Source organism: Achroia grisella, unplaced genomic scaffold (genome assembly GCF_030625045.1).
Source record: "Achroia grisella isolate CSIRO2021 unplaced genomic scaffold, CSIRO_AGI_Agris_v1 utg352, whole genome shotgun sequence".
Taxonomy (NCBI): domain Eukaryota; kingdom Metazoa; phylum Arthropoda; class Insecta; order Lepidoptera; family Pyralidae; genus Achroia; species Achroia grisella.
In genome coordinates this window covers 3,576-21,240 of record NW_026712812.1, presented here as the reverse complement: position 1 = coordinate 21,240, position 17,665 = coordinate 3,576, and the positions used below count along the sequence as shown (strand labels likewise).

The 17,665-nt window shown below is 32.5% G+C and overlaps 3 protein-coding genes across 4 annotated transcripts; 1 reads left to right on the top strand and 2 right to left on the bottom strand.

Annotated features, from left to right (window-relative positions):
• The first annotated feature begins 429 nt into the window (after positions 1-429).
• On the top strand, positions 430-3,865 carry LOC131843871 (apyrase). Its single transcript, XM_059192631.1, has 4 exons — positions 430-1,265; positions 2,096-2,305; positions 2,703-2,936; positions 3,610-3,865. Exons 1-4 carry the CDS (start codon positions 726-728, stop codon positions 3,811-3,813), a joined length of 1,188 nt encoding a protein of 395 aa, XP_059048614.1. The 5' UTR covers positions 430-725; the 3' UTR covers positions 3,814-3,865.
• A 316-nt stretch (positions 3,866-4,181) lies between these two features.
• Positions 4,182-11,204, bottom strand: LOC131843846 (mitochondrial glycine transporter B-like). 2 transcript variants are annotated; one of them, XM_059192600.1, is made up of 6 exons: positions 11,010-11,204; positions 8,486-8,619; positions 7,426-7,692; positions 6,028-6,203; positions 5,442-5,611; positions 4,182-4,565 (listed from the first exon to the last, which is right to left on the bottom strand). In XM_059192600.1, the coding sequence occupies exons 1-6, from the start codon at positions 11,100-11,102 to the stop codon at positions 4,446-4,448; spliced, it is 960 nt and encodes a 319-aa protein (XP_059048583.1). In that variant the 5' UTR covers positions 11,103-11,204; the 3' UTR covers positions 4,182-4,445. The 2 variants fall into 2 exon arrangements, with proteins under 2 accessions (XP_059048583.1, XP_059048584.1); XM_059192601.1 differs by lacking the exon at positions 11,010-11,204 and adding an exon at positions 8,746-9,283.
• Positions 11,205-14,251: 3,047 nt separating this feature from the next.
• LOC131843837 (myophilin-like) lies at positions 14,252-17,357 on the bottom strand (the record flags this gene model as incomplete). Its single annotated transcript, XM_059192589.1, has 3 exons — positions 14,252-15,792; positions 16,444-16,648; positions 17,221-17,357. Coding segments are annotated over 3 exons (513 nt in total), but the record flags the coding sequence as incomplete, so codon positions are not given.
• Between the last annotated feature and the right edge of the window lie 308 nt (positions 17,358-17,665).

The window sequence follows — 17,665 nt, the reverse complement described above, 5'->3', positions numbered from 1 at the left end:
TAGAGGAAGGTTTATATATATAATACACGTATGTACACCCGGGCGAAGCCGGGGCGAGTAGCTAGTTAGTTATAAATTAATATTTTCCTTTCGTCCATGTATAATCATTCAATGTACCTACTTAATAATATATTACTTAATAATTTAACATAAATGCAAATTTTTAATAAAAAGTAAAATGAAATGAAATCCACCCAAGAATGAAGAACTAATCAGAGCAATGATTATGCCGTTTTTTGGCACTATACTGCATCTCTGTGGCACACTCTTAAAATTAACGAAACAAAACGTAACGAATCGCCAATATTATTGAGCAAGTAATCACTACGCTTACTTAGTTAGTATGAAACGATAACTGACAATTATGACAACTTAATATTTGACAATTTATCCAGTACACCTAACAACATGTCATTCGTCGTTGCCTTAATATGTCATCACTTTTATTACTAAAATAGGAATTATATTTTTATTTAAGCATTTTATTCACAATGATCCTTAGTCTTTATTTTAAATTATCACACAATATAAGTGCACCAAACAGATATTTGAAAATCATTCAGGATATCATAAGGTCATAAAAATAGCGATCTGCACATCTGCACTCGTATAATAAGTAGCTAATATTAATTTATGAGCTCAATTCCAACATAAATGTGACTAGTCTTTTAAAGAATTACTGTTAATTATCACTGTAAGTAATAATGAAATAAACATTATTTATTATGTATGACATTTATGAACTTGAAAATCGAAACATGAAGGGAACCCTTCGCGATTGGCGCAAAGCGCTTCGCACTCCAGCCACGTACAGAGTAGGAAATACTGTACGGATACAGCCCCAATTTGTGCTATTAATAATATTAGTTGGACTGTTTTTATTAATATTATTTTATTATAACTGGTGGGCTAGCTCGCAAGTGTATGTTCCACATAAATGGGTAAACACTAACCGACCATACAATAATACATATCCACTCTCAACACCAAAGATATCTGGTGATGTAGTCACATTCAGAATTGGTATTGTAAGTGATTTAGACACCAATTCTAAGAGTGCAACAAAACCTTATACATTTAATAGCTATCTAAAGAAAGGCTTTTTGAGTTACAATCATGTAAAAGGGTATGCTACTGTATCTTGGGACTCGCAACCTGCTATGTTACTCTCATCTACATATTCTCATAAAGGAAGAGGAATGGAGTTATCAGAATTGATTGTGTTTGATGGAAGATTGCTTACATTTGACGATAGATCTGGTATGGTAAGTTTTATAAGTGCAATTATTTTGAGTTATTTACTACTCTCGACTTCAGGATAGCTGCAAAAAGCTGCAATTACTATTATATATATTGCAGTATTGTCTGTAGAACTATTATGTACTTATATGTTTTATAAGTTATACAGAAATTTTACAGAAGACTACAGTTTGTCATTACTTCAATTTTTATTCGAATTGTGTTACAAGTGTGGTATAATTAATACTTTATTATAATAATGCTCCCAATATGTTTTATTTATTACGGAACTAAATATTTATTTACATAACTTTAATGCACATAATTTCAAAGTACATATGGCAGGTTTAAGACCATGAAGCTATCTAACCAGTAGTATATGTATGTTATTACTTCATAACAATATATGATTTTTGTAAATGATATATTATAATGCAACTTCAAGAATTAACTAATGGAATAAACATATGGATACCACAGAAGGAAAACTCGAAATCAAGGTGACATAGTACATAAATAGCTTAGATGTGCGTCTTATATGTTCTATCTGACATACCCAGCAATGGGAAAACGGATTGTTATATCAATGACTTATACCATACAGGAGATAAAGAGAGTAGGGATTTTTAGGACTGAGAACTATTGCCCCATATTTATGAATGTATTTGTTGTATGTATTTTAACATTAATGTGATTTTCCTTTGAAATCATTCTGATAAAATCCTGGAGAATTCAACTGTAGCTTATAATATGCTAACTGACTTGATTCTTATCTTATTGTTATTCAGAGGTGCCAACATTAGCATGAATAAATCATAAAGTATATAAAAATACCCTATCATTTCTTCTCTTCCAGGTGTTTGAAATAATAAATAATAAAATTGTGCCATGGGTGATATTGGTGGATGGAAATGGTCAAGTTGAAAAAGGTTTTAAGTCGGAATGGGCAACTGTGAAAGATGAAATTCTATATGTGGGATCTATGGGTAAAGAATGGACAACAGCAGGAGGGGACTTCCAGAGTTATGACCCCATGTGGGTTAAAGCCATTAACATGAATGGGGAGGTAAAACTTGTTTTTTATTACTAAGCATCGAGATTCTATTTCTATCACAACATGTGGGTTGACTGGAACCATAACTATAATAATAATAATCTCAGGACAATTCATATAGACATCACCTCCAGACCCAAGTTAAGCTAGCTAAAGGTGTTATGGGTACTAAATAACTGATACAAATATTCTTTTTTGTAAATACATAGATATTGTACATATAAAACACCCAGTTATGCTTATGAATATAAATGTTTTTGCTGTGCGAGGAATCGAATCCGCGACCATCGAAAGTAAGGTGTGCTAAACCACTAGACCACTGAGGCTGTCAAATAATGGTCTGTAAAAAAAATGTATCTGTTGTCCCTTTTTTATATTGCATACTTATATAATCTAATCTATATTTCAGGTGCAGCATCTAAGTTGGGTGAATCAATACAAGGCCTTAAGAAGCTCTGTGGGTATTGAATGGCCTGGTTACATGATTCACGAGTCTGGTGTATGGTCCACAATTACACAGAAATGGCATTTCTTGCCTAGAAGGTGTAGTCATGAGTCCTACAATGAGACAAGAGATGAAGTGATGGGTTGCAATTATTTAATAAAAGCTGATAGTAATTTTAACAATATACTAGCCATTGAAGTGAGTATACTCCTATGTGTGATATTGATATTAGTCTTAAAAAAAATTTAATGGTCCAGATGTAGGCATAGATCTTTTGCCATAAGAGACACATCATTGCCAAGCGATCTTCTTGGGTAGGGTTTTTATAATTTTAATATTAATTTCCTGGGTATGAGTATTGAGGGACAAAATAGATTTCATTTTGAAGATGTGATTAGTATGTCCAACAAGCAGGTGGAGTCTAACGTTACCTAACTGATAATTTTAATAAATAACCTAGGATGATTCATACAGCCCCAAACTAAGCTGAGCTTGTGCTAGGTGTACTAAACAATTGATAGATATACAAATGTTTACACTCCGAGGAATCAAACTCACAACTACTGGAAGTAAACTGCTGAACTAAACCACTAGACCACACGGGCCATCAAAATTAATCTGATATATTTAAAACTAGCTGTGCCCGCGGTTTCACCCGCGTGAAATTTATAGGCTATGTTATTATGATGTATAAGCTATATTAGTGTAAAGTTTCATCATAATGTGTTCAGTAGTTTTTGAGAGAAAGAGTAACAAGCAACTATCCATACTCACAAAATTTCGCGTTTAAAACATGAATAAGATTTGATTATCATTAGCAATATTACTATCAATTTGTTTAATTTTTCGAGTAATATACTATATTTTCCAGATAACAAAACATCAACCCAAGCATGGCTTCTCATCATTCAAATTTATTCCTGGATCAAATGATGAAGCAATAGTTGCTTTGAAAACCACAGAGTATGAAGGGAAAACAGCTACATACATTACTGCATTTAAGACTGATGGGACTATTCTACTACATGACAAATTAGTTGAACCCATTAAATATGAAGGAATAGAGTTTATATGAATGTGATAAAAAAATCAATTATCTAAAAACAAATCTAAACTTACTGTAAATATGTACAATACAATATGTTTTGTTATATTTTGTTTTATTTGAAAGAAAACACGCATGTTGTATAATATCAATCTCACTTTTTATTTAAAATAATATCACATTTAAAAACTAGATACAATCAACAATAAAATGTTTACCCTACTAACATATAAGACAACAAACTAGTTTATAAGTGGTTGTTCTAATTTCACCATGGAAAGAGTAAAAAGAAGTTATTACTACTCATTGGGAAACCTTAATGTCCCTAATTGTTTGTGATCCTAGATTTCACCAGAATCACATCGATATGAGCCATGGCCGTAACAATTTTGTATTAATTACATTTGTATCACTTACTAGTACAACAAAAACAAAAAAGGCAACATATCTTGTAAATATATCTACATAGAGAAAAGATATAAAGTTTGATTATTGGACAACGATTAAACAAGAAACCTACATGTTTCTAAAATATAATTAGTATCCATAGTTATACTTGAAACAAAAGAAAAATGAAGAAACAGCACCAATGGATCTCCTTCTACCCAGCGTAAGTATAATGCTGAGGAATCTTTCCAATTTCAAATTCCAATTCCATGATGTCATTTTAAACCAATAGACCGCGTTATCTCTTCAAACACAGTCCACGCCATAGCAGCCATTAGTGTCCTACGCAGCATCCTTGGTACGGCGCCCTTGAAGTAACCTTTGAACCCATAATTCTGCAACAAATTAATAAATAATATTTATTTATGTGGCGTTAAAAAATATATAGCAAGGCAGATTTTGTACAGAATTGGGTATAAACTGGTAATGTTTTCTGAAAACAGCATACACAGCATTCCCAAAATATCTATCTACCTCCTATGGAGACAATAGGTCGCTGCAAGCGATGGCGCAAGAATTTTCTACTCATACTATCCTTATTCCATAGTTTAAAATATACAATTGTCGAATGAACCACAGATATTTAAATGATGACCACATCAAGAAAATTATCACACAATGATAACTCCAGTGAATACTTGCCCTCTCGTGCCAACGAGATAAATTCTCAACATAGGTACCTAAATCACATTTTTTGTAGCCTAATTAACAGCATGAATATATTTATCACATGTAGTTTAACATTTTAATATTCCAATTATAAAAAATGATAGTATGGTCAGTTGATAATACATTTATACTTGGGGTCTAATATAACTTTAATGATTTATAACAGGATGCCAGACACTTTCCATAACTGGAGGTAAGTAAACCATGTGTCTCTTTCAGACCTGAATGGTATAGGGTAAGTTACAACTTCAATACATTCATTATTATGTCTGCATGATGGCTTTTACTTAAATAATAATAATGTAATTAATATAAAAAATAGAATAGAATGGAATAGATACATACATATACATTGACATAAATTTGTTTAAGTTTATGAACTTTTTTTAAATTGATAAATATCTTTCAGTGTTATTACAGACAAACAAGATATGAATACTGGCTCTCCTCGTAACGGCGGTTCATTCCTCCTCATTTCTATATTAATTTTATCCGAATTTGTGGAAAAAGATCCTAAATTATTTTTGTTATCAGATTCTCACCTGATGAACATAGAGGGCAGCGCTGAAAGCGTTGGGAAACTTCTCTGGATACAGCTGCATCTTGGTCTTAAGAACATCAGCTGGGTTTGTTGCCAATGAAGCCGCTATACCAGCTACGATGCCACAGCTGAAATGTATTACGCTAGCAGCACTTGGAGATTGCATCCATTCTGAAATACAAACAAAACAAATTATTAACTCTGTGTGTATAGATTTAAAGAAAAATAAAGTAGAATTTTGTTGCCTATAAACCCAGAACTAACATAATAATTTTTCCTGAATATTACATACATATTACAATAGATGGCGCTGAGCTTGTACTATGTGTATATGAAGTAGATCAATAAGGTAGATATTTAAAAATATATCTTTAATGAACAGTGCAATCTAATTTTTCATGTTTCGAGAATATAATTAATTATATCTAAAATGCATGTTATACTAAATTAATTTGTCTGAAATTTGATTAACACATGGATGCATTTATTTTATATGGAATACTTTTTTTTTAAAACCATGCTGACAAACACTGTTTGTATTTAGCTTAGAATATAAGTATCAATTACATTTTAAAATCGCTTCTCACCTTTAGGCACAGCTTGCTTAGTTTGCGTGTAGAACATAAGATACAATCCAGAGAATGGTGCATCTCTTGCCAACGTTGGACCAAGCCCACAGGATAGTCCTCGTATCCCCTCAGCGCGGTAGATAGCTTTCAAGGCACCACCCAAACTGTTATACTTATAAACACCAGATTCATATCTGTAAAGAAAAGAGGCACAAATGACATGTAACCGTCAGCTATTGTATAGAATTTTACACTGTAATCCAGTGATTTGTTTGGAATATCCTAATCTACATAAAAACAACCACCGAAGCATAATTCTCATTAGAAATTGATTACAATATACATAATTTGCGATTCTGTACATAGGTTTTAACGGTTGCAATTTTAAAACACACTACAAACCGCAATATAACTCTCAAATGGTTTATAGATAATTGCAAACCCGGCAATACGTTTCAATTGAGAATTAATAAGAACATCATTACATAATGTTCAGTACATGTAAAACAACGCTTTACACAATCATAATATTTGCCTCGTGTAACCCACCGATGAAAATCTACACGATCGAATATACCTACGCACTGATCGCGAAAAATCTATTAGAGTGGGCCCACATTCACAAGTTGAGACCCGACGACCCGTACCAATGTGCATTAGTTGCCACACCCCGCCTTTGGAAATGCGTCAATTGAATGGCGACGTCGACAGGGGCCGTCAGAGCAGATCTTGATAATGTACGTGTTATACTATAAATAAATTCCTATTAGGTATGTATTATAAATAGCGGCGATTTAAGAACCCCTACTTGATGGCAGAAGAATAAGTGAGATAGAGATATATTCGACAAGAATTCATACAATGTCATCCTCTGCTATCTAATAATGAATAATAATCAGTCATTCCTTTTTATAAGTATAAAATAATGCGCACTAAATAAGGTCATAGGTGTCGCGGCGTCTGCATTTCAAACTGTAAATTAATTCTTTAATTTACATATCATTATATTTACTTTGTCTATCTATACACAATATGTATTACTGACAAAGGTTTTAAAAAGGTCACTACGTCGTGGTCTCTAAGTAATTATGTATATTTACTTAATTTTGATTCTGGTGATCTCTGGGTTACCATAACATGTAACAAAAGATAAGCGAAAGTCCAACAAAAAATATAGATATAAAACCTTTTTAGATATTAGAAATAGATAATTATTTAAATTAATAATTTTCTGGAGCGATTGGTTTTTGTTTTTACTATTTTCTTATCTGTATATTTTACTTATTATAAACATATAAAATATTAGTACTTAATTCTAATACTCGATTCATCATTTCTGTGAATCTTGATAAAATCTACACAATAAGGATCGAGGTGCTCCTTTCTCCTATTTTTTCTCGTTAAAATGTAACTCACCTGGTTTTAATCACAGTAATTGGTATCAAAGCAACTCCGCTCATCGTTCTTGCGACCACGCCCAGTGCGATCGCCTCCATAGCACCCAGGTCTTGGTTCCTGGTCTTCCCAAGTTTAACTTTCAACCAGTGAAGAGATGAGAAGTACAGCCCAACGCCTGGCACGCAGCGAGCCACAGAAGGCACCATGCCTCGCCATAAACCAGCGACATGTTCTTGGCGGATTATGTTGGCGAAAATGTTGATCATGCCGGGTTGGATTCGGCTGCTGTAAATAACATTTATTAATTAGACTTCAAAGAATAAAAACAATATGACGCGAGCGGATAAATAGACATTTTTACAAATATATAAGATTTCCTTAGAATAATTTAAATATTAACAATATTATCTAATAGTTAACACTATTTTTAGCTCATCCATTAGAATTATCTTAATCAAATTGATGCGTTCAAAGTCAATGTTAATAGTTTACTTAAGATAACAATTACAATTGACCACAGACGATATATAATGGTTTATGTTTATTTCATTATAATATTCACAGTTACATACAGAAATACTCAGGATATACTAGTGGTGCAACAATAGGGGGAAAATACCATAGTCCTAGGGGAGCTACTAAATTGTCAAGCATTGAGTAGAGTGCTTAGATATATATACATACAACAATTGTTTTAATTACATTTTACTTTTTTATTTTTTTTAAATCGGTGTTAAATTCATGCAAAGATCGTTTGTTCCCACCGATAGTTATTAGATCGAATCTGACGGTGAATAAAAGTTGAACCTTAGTTAAGGCGGTAGACATTAGAAAATGCACGCATGTCTAGAGTATGTCTACTGGAACTTAAAAAGTTGTCTATGCCTCTGGTATTTTCTTATGAGATTATTTGTTAAACGACTTCAAAAAGGACTGATTTTCATTTTGACTACTTATTTCGCAATTTTTGACTGACTGACTGACAATATTTTATAATAGATTTTTTCTTTTTATGTAATATTATGAAGTTTCTTAATGGCATCTTATCTATAAAATTAATAAAACTTGTTTGACTTACTTGACAGTCGCCGCAACAACATGCTGACTTGGATTCTGTAATCTCGTCTTAACTAAATCCAATGGTTGGAAAAGTATAGTGCTGAACGTTCCCGAGAATGATCCGGCGAGGAAAGCCTTCAGGACTGGGTGGTACTGCAAGCAAATACGATACAGTCAATACATTTAATATTTTAATGTTAACGATACCAGATACCCTCTGAACTCAAATATTACACAAGTTAAGATAAATTTGATTTGTCTCTTATATGAAGTACTTACATTTGCCACAATATCCATGTTTAACAGTCAAATCCTTAGGACCGTTGTATAGAGATTCGTCAAGTGATATCTTTAGGGTAGATGCCAAATTTATAGTATTTGAAATGGTATAGCCAATGGTAAAGAGAGTGCTTGTGTGCCAATTGATTTAAACACAAACCTAGATCGTATCGGAGTAATCTGAATAGTATATGGGGTTGATACGGTACATTAAAGTTATGGTCATTTTTTGTAACAGGTCGCTTGATAAATTCATGTATGTTTTTCCTGCCAGTATAAATTTTAACGAAGAAATGCCCGTAAAGGCCAGTCCCGCAAACACTAAAGTATACAACACTGTGTAATTAATATATTGTCCTTTCAATGCACAAAATAAATTAATTTGGAGACAAGAAGTCACTGTAGTTGATAAATTTAGCCATTAGGAAACGTAATAAACAAAGGAAATACACAATTGAGAATTAATAATTTACTTGTAAGGTTGCGAGAGAGAGAGAGACGTGCGCACAATACAACTGTATGTAGCTAACTAATAAAATAAGTGGTAGATATGTAATTTATAGAGAATGTTATCGACGGTAGACAGCAGCCGCTGTGTCCGAACCCAGGGTCGAGATCGATCACCTCTGATACTACATATCCGTGCCTACTGCCTAGGGGGTAACGTGATAAGCTTCTGTAAATTAAATAAAAATTCTTACGATTTACGACAATAAAGCACGAATGCGTAAGATTTAAAATTGATTGCAGATATTAATACTAATAAGTAGTTAGTATGGTAATGATATTTGTTTACAGATTTTAAATGCTATCATTTAACAAATAAAGTTCAATATGTAGAAACTGTTATATATGTAATTAAATTGTGCAAATACATTTAACATTATAATTGCCTTGGCATTGGATAACAATGATTAATTTATCAAAAGTCCAAGAAGCATTTTTTGAGGAATTGATAATATTATATTTTTATTAATTTGGGTAATTATATATAAATTTGGATATAATAATATAAATAATAATAATGTAAATTATGAATATGGGCATAGGCAGTGATACAGTATGAGTCAACAATACATTTTCAAGCTCATATAGAAATGAGTACACAGTAGCACTCTCTTGATTGAAGATATGTAGAAGTAATAAACTAGGTAATAGGTAATACATAACTATATGATTTGATTATAAAGATGCCTGTAAATGAATGAAATTCTGGACAGATTTGAATTGAATTTGGTACGCAGATAAACCATATGCAAAGGATAATTTTCACGCATCCCACGGACAGTTAACAATCATTTCACTAATAATCTCTAAATATTTCTTTATTATATAGATCTTTAGTATTAATTTCAAATCAATACATACAACATCAATATGTAATTGAAATAGATTTTGCATCATACTGCAGAATAAAAACTATTTATCAATAGGAAATTTTATATAGGTATCTATACAAAAAAATATGATACAGAGGCCATATAGATAGGCGGTTGACATAGGTACTTAATTACAATAACAAGTGTAATTCTGTGCCAATACCTATCTACATAACATTCTACTATATCACCAAGCCCTGTGGCATTCTATCCTATCTATCCTGTGGCATTCTACTATATCCTTTCTTCTACTAATTACATAACACCACTATTATTTTGTTAAACAATAAATTTGTCTCCGATTTCTTTATCTACTTTTAATTTCACAACTGTGAACAGTTTGTCTAAATTTAATTTAAATTAATGTTAGATCACTGAGTTGATACATTATGGTTAAACCGTTAATAATTGAAAAATTATTCTAATTAACATGTATGTCTACTATTATTAAAATAATAATATTGTATAAATGTACAATAAATATTATCCTAAGGTTGACTGTTAATGTTTGAATGTGGCAAATGGTTTTGTTAACATTTAATATAACCATAGATAAGATAATTAAGATACTAAATATAAAAAAATACCTGAATGTATGATTCCATTGCAGAAAAAAAAATTGTTTACAAAGTGAAATATTAAAAAAGTTGCTTGAAAGAACTCTGAGCCTACACACAACTGCCTGTCGAAATAATAACTCTGAAACCTCCAAATACTTACCAAGTAATGCAAAACACTGATGATATACAAACAAATCGTTGCAGGATGTTTGTTTGTACCATTAAGTATTAATAAGCCGTTGGAGGCAATTTATGAGTTTAGGTCATCGTAGAGGACACCGTTATCACACAAATAAGACAAACAAAACCGCAGGGGGCCACTTACATCCTTATCAACGCTGCTCTTGTTGCTAAGATCAAGGGGCGCAGTAGTGTCGATGGGCCAGCCATCGGAAAATACTGCCAGTTCTTTCGACATATTTATATTATAATTTTCTTATATTTTTTTGCCTTTTTCGTGCATATAGCAAAATTTCTAGCATTTTCACTGTATTATATAAGCGTATTACAGGAGGGTAATCCACATAATATCAGACGTAAGACTTTGTAAGTTTATTATTATGTGTGCACTATGCGTATCACAAGTTCACAACTTTATTCTACAAGGTCAGCAGCTCATTTTGTAGTAATACTTAAACATGTCATTTGGACTACTATTGAATTATTAATTAAAAGCACACAAGAAATATAACAACATAATGGTATTCATTAATTTTGTAAAAAAAAACAATAAATAAATATACAATAGATGAAAACAAATAGCTCCAATTTATAAATGTAATAATGCTATGTCAGTTGCGGTGTCATTGTCAGTTTTGACGTAAAATTTGACGTGACGTGAATGTTTGTGATAAATAAATCTTTGACTTTGCCTAGTCAGTACTAGGCAAACCGAGGAAAAAAAATAAACAGACACAACTTTTTAAAGGATGATAATGGAATAGTGCACCCGCCTGCGCTAACGGTACGAACATGAATAGCAGAATGGGCATCCCATCATCATGTGACGTAGTACCTACTTATCCAAAACAATAAGAGCCTGACATATTCTTTGAGTCCGACGTCGGCTATAGAGATTTACAGACATACAGACATTATATTTTTTGCTATATGTTGCCGAATCCTAAAAGAAATATCCATGTATATGGATTATTTGTAGATACACTTAGTCCCCGAGCCAGACTAAAATTTTGCCAATTACTGTATCTCTAATTTTATCTAATTGTATTTTCATCAGTAGTACTTAATCATATGTAATAAAATTATAAAATATAAAAATAATAAACGATATCGAGTGGAAAGGAAGGGTCATTTCAATCAATGAAGTCTAGTCGGTAGTAAGTTGAGGAACACCACTCTTGCAAACACAAAAGAAGTCATTTTCTCTAGGCTCGAATTGTTATCAAATTATAGTTAAACTTAATCTTGGGGAAAAAATGATAGCTGGGTGTAACATGCTAAGTTAGGTGATAGCAAGAACACGTAACAAACATAATTATAATATAAATAACTTATGCATTTGACAAATTAAAGTCTGAGGAAATTGGTCATCAGAATCTGTTCCTGGCTCGTGGGCCGTTACTTACAAAAGTTTATTCTCAGTGATGACACTAACTCTCAATATACCTAATGAGGTTATCATAATAAGATTGGGGCTATCTTTCACAAGCCCCCTTGGGGTGAGATACGTATCACGCGATGTGCGTGTGCCACCCGCCAGCAGAGGGTTATCGACTTATACTTACGCACATTGTGTATTTTGTTTTAACAAATATTGACAAATACATTGATGACTTAAGTAAATGACTGACGTCTTATCTGTGAGAGACTTTGTATAAAGTTGTCTGCTTGGGTAGATAGCTCTGTCTCATGGCAAACAATCAGAAAGCGTACCTAACAATAATCGCTTATATATTTATATAAGAAACGGAGAAGGAAATTGTTATTAATGTGAATTGATATCCCCATGCTAGCTAATGTAGTTCATTACATTAGATTTACCTGGAAAACGTCATGTTAGATTAGCTGTTGTTAATTAGATTTCTGGTGAATTTGCCACTATGGGCCACCGATCTGACGTCATTCTCATTTTATCATGTTCCACTGGTGCTCCACCAGCATATACCGTTAGCGTCGGCAGGTGCACTATTCCATTATATATACATGAGCACCACTTACAAGCGTCATAATATGCGTGGCACCAATGATTCGGTGCTACACCGGACTAAGATGCACTGCCTCTGTATCCTGTAATCTCACTTTTTTTAACCTCACTCTTCAAATGAAACACATATTTCAAAGCAAGTTACATATGATGATGGGATGAGGGTCAGTTGGGTCAGTTAGGTTAGATTTCATCTAAAGTCTTTTACTTCATCTTAAAGCTGTTTATGCAAGCATTGATGAAATGTCTTCCTAGACAGACAATGGTACATTTGAAACTTATTGTATTGAGTAAGTCTTAATACCCAAATGACAAATCTGATGCACTGTTCTAATCTGTTTGGAAAACTCGATAATAAATGAATGTAGATATATAGCTTTTAATATGGATCAGAAATATATAACAAGAATTACCACCCCTAAATCAGGCATTAGCGTATTCAGACAGTTCTTAGTCTCCTTGTATGTTCTTTACTCCTATAATGGATTGTGTTCTGAGGAATTGTTTAACATGATAGTCACACTACACATTCTAACTAGTGATCAGATTATATTATTGAATTTTCTCGATTCCGTTTAATCCCCACTCACGTACCAACAAGTTTTCCATCAACTATCATCAAATCTTATAGGTTCTTGATTTCATTGTAACGAGTTATGTATCGTATATACACTACTATATACTTTCGCGACTGTAATTTAAGAATGGTAGTCAATCATGAGGACAGGTGGTCTCATTGTAGAGAAAGTAATGATGTTCCTAATCAACTTCATTCTCATTATTCTGATTTCAATTTTCTCCACTGGTGACCAAGCTAAATCTTTTTATCATCTATTAAAAAATAATGTCTAAATAAAGGAATATAAATAAGTCCACATCTACTTCCAACATTCTGGGTGGAAGGAAGGTAGGTTCTAAAAGTATTAGATAGAAATGTGATGGGGTGGAGACAGGGGCGGATCGTCAATTTGTGGGGTCCTGTACCAAAACTATTTAGGGGCCTACCTAATTTTATTACTTAACTAAAAAAATACACCGACCAAAAACAAGCGACGGAGAATTCTCTGTTTCACACGACGGCACATGCATGGGTTGATTAATCTCAGGGTTGATAGGCTAACTTAATGCTTATCATCTTATATCAGTGCTTTGCCAGCGTATACCGTTAGCGTAGGCGGTGTATCATTCCATATTAATGTATAAAAACTCTTTCAATAATCTCATAACTATTTTCTGGCCACCAACGGCTCTAAGTAAGGTACATTTTAGAGGATTCTTAAAGAAATTATCTTACATCTGTCTGTGTGCATCATAAAACCATGTATTACAAGATTATAGTTACAAGTTGTAATATGTAAATAAAAGACTCGTTTATTATTTTAACTTATTTATTCTAAGTACTTCCACAAAATTACACAAAATGAGTGCATCATGAAACTTACAATTTACCTGTAATAAATCATGTTTGTTTCGCATCGTCAAATACATATAAATATGAAAATATATATATGGTATAATAATAATGTCTTTACAAAATGATTAATCACAGTAGGTGTATATTAAAATATTAATAATTAGGGAATGATTAATTTTAACGTAAACAGTATACAAGGAAGTTCATAAATCTATATTCAAGTCAATATAATTTTGTAATCTCGTCTAGACACCGTCAAAGAACATTAGCTCCTATGGAGCACGAAGGCACAATAGTTAAGTACTTATGTTTGAAGAATTTACAATTCTAACAAGTGTACTGTTTAAAAGAAAAAAAATTTTGAGGTATTGGCACAATCATTATAACTGATAAATTAATGGAATGCTTAAATATTATAAAATATTATTTTAAATGTAACAGAATGCTATGTAAAACTTATATATATATGCATAAATAAAAAAGAAACATTTTAATATCAACATTTAAAAAAACAGCACAAATATAATTACAATCCAAAAGGGAATGACTTCGGAATGATTTTTATTCAGGTAAGTAAATACCTATTACTTAATATTAAACGCTAAATCTTTTACAGATTAATAAAAGGTACATAGTTTTGTATACTATTTGAGATTTTGTATTAATTACGGTAATGAGAAGTAAGTCCTCTATTAGGTAGCTAGATTCAATCCTACATCATTACAACACTAAGTATATACCTATGAATATTGGAAGATACTTCACGTTGGGAATGTCATTATTACAAACTTTTTTATGTAAATGGAATGGTAAAGTTAGTGGTAAGTTATAACCGTCGAACAGCACCACGGTCATCACGTTTTGTAACGCCCGTAATACCACCCATGCGTTGTTATTCGGGAGAGTAAGATATGCATTCATATCTAGTTATTCCACTGCTTTATGTCTTATGTTACCCTCCATCCGAAAAATAGATATCAAAAAATGCTGTATGGTTGGTAATATATTTGTGAAACTATATTTAATTCTTCGATACAAAGTATGCATATTTTGTCAACAATGTTGACTATTTAACGCTCCAAAACAAAAGTATTAATATACTAAAATTACTAGAAAGCAGATAGTAAAAAATAGTGATTTAATTGGCGTTAATATAAATATGACCTACTTATAATTTTAATAAAATAACGTACCGCAGAACAAATTGGCACAATAAGCTATTAACATTGGCCATGCTTATTATAGACTAGCTAACAATAATTCTTGTAATAGTTACATAAAATCTCGACTAAAAGCATATCTTAACGTCAATCGTTCGTTCCATTCTGAAAGCTTGCATACATCAATGTATGACTCGGCTTACATGTGCCTCGTGTTGCCAAAATTAATGCCACTCTGCGTGGCACCTTTGTTGGACCCGTACTGCAGCGAGATGACGCCCTGTCCAGCTCTCAGCTGTTCTTCTGTGAAATTTCTCACGTTCTTCTCGGCTTCCTTGGGCCCTATTGAGGGCTTTCCAAAGTTGCCAGCCTGAAATTATACATATTATACGTTATTTTAAAGCAGGTACTTGTAATAGGTATTATTTTCTGTTTGTGAATTATAAAATTCAGGCTTTATCACATGGCTGCTTCCGTGGTTTACTCATATGTCACTGTAGGAAAACATAGCTGATAAAATATAAAATGGTGAAATATTTTTACGATCTTTAACAATAAGCAAAGAAAGAAACGTACGTAAAATGATCACCGGCTTACTTCCGATGATCGATATCCCGGACGATGCAAACATTTGTATTCATGAGTGTGACTATATGTAGTGGTCTGGATGATTTCTAATATAAATTAATAATATAAGAAGCCAATCAAAATAAAATCTAACAATACTAAGTACAGCGTTACTTCATTTAGTCATCGCCTATAACTATGACTACAGAACTATAAAATTCTAAGAACAATTAACAAATTAAGTAATATAAAGCACCTATACTCATAACGCTCATGGTATTCCTGTCTAATGTGTTGCCATTCATGAAAAGTAAGGGGTAGATATATTTTTTTACTTTAAATTATAGATATTTCAATACTTTAAATTATAGACTTATTCTCTTTGACTATCTCACGCTTTAAATGTTTGACAATAATCATCTCCACTCCTTTAAACATTGAAAAAAAAACGTACCTTTCTGCCCAAAGACTGCAAACAGATGACAACGGAGTTTAAGTTCTGTCTTTCCCAAAGGTCAACAGTTTGGAAGGTTTCTTGTGCCGGTACACCAAGTTGTCTTGCAGCTTCAAGAAAAGCGTTAATGTTCTCCATACATTTAAACGCCATTTTGGACTCGTTGACCTTCTTCACCAGCCCTGGTTGAATGTTGTTCACTAATCTATAACGAATAAAAAAATAATAATTAGTATAAATTTAGTTTTGACATAAACACTACTTGTATATAACAAAGTACATAATTCTGTAATCCTTATAGAGTATAAAAGGAATACTAATACTATAGATTAGGGAACCGGACTTTTCCCGTCATCATCTTCTTTTTTGTGTATCTACAGAGACAGAGAAAGTATATAATGGGTCTTAACTTCATTCTGCCTTGAGGATATGGTAAAACACACTGGAAAAACAAGGTTTGGCTGTGGAACAAAGAGCTCAGGAATTAGTTCTCGAAAGAGCGATCAGGTGCGTGGCAATTTAGGGTAAACCCCTTACTTATAACATATATAGAGTATCTATTATACTACTTCACTATCTACGTTACGTACTGGTTATTCTATAAATTCATATTGTGGTACTAATTACTTTTGCTCTCAGATGATGCGATATACAAAGATACCTTGCAAGAATATGGATTGGACGCCGGGACGTAATTTGGTATAACTGTTTCAGCTTGCATATTGTGACATTCTGTCTTATTTAGTAAATAATTATATATTATTTTCATAAACTTACTTGCACAGCAACGTGCCATCCTTTAGGACATCATAGAAGTTGTCCATATCCCCGGAAGTATTTTCGGGCGCATTTGTGATCTGCTGGATCCAGATCAGGCATTCTTGGGCCAGCTCCTCACTGTATTTGCTGTTGATCTGAAAATAAAGACAAAGGTTACTTGAGTAAAACTTAAAAATGTAAAGAATGATAGTAAAAAGTACGACATATCTTAACAAAAGTTCTCTCCCCATTACTGTTTATCCGTAAGAGAGGTAATATGATAACGACTACAGATAAAAGTATTCTAAAAGCTAGTAATGATCTATGGACTACATAGATCATTACTAGCTTTTAGAATGACACCTATTCATACCGGTCCTTTTTGGTACCCCTTTAAATAAAGACAGTTTGCAATACTTGATATTGTATCAACCTTTTAGTTTCTTTTGAGGATTACTTTTAA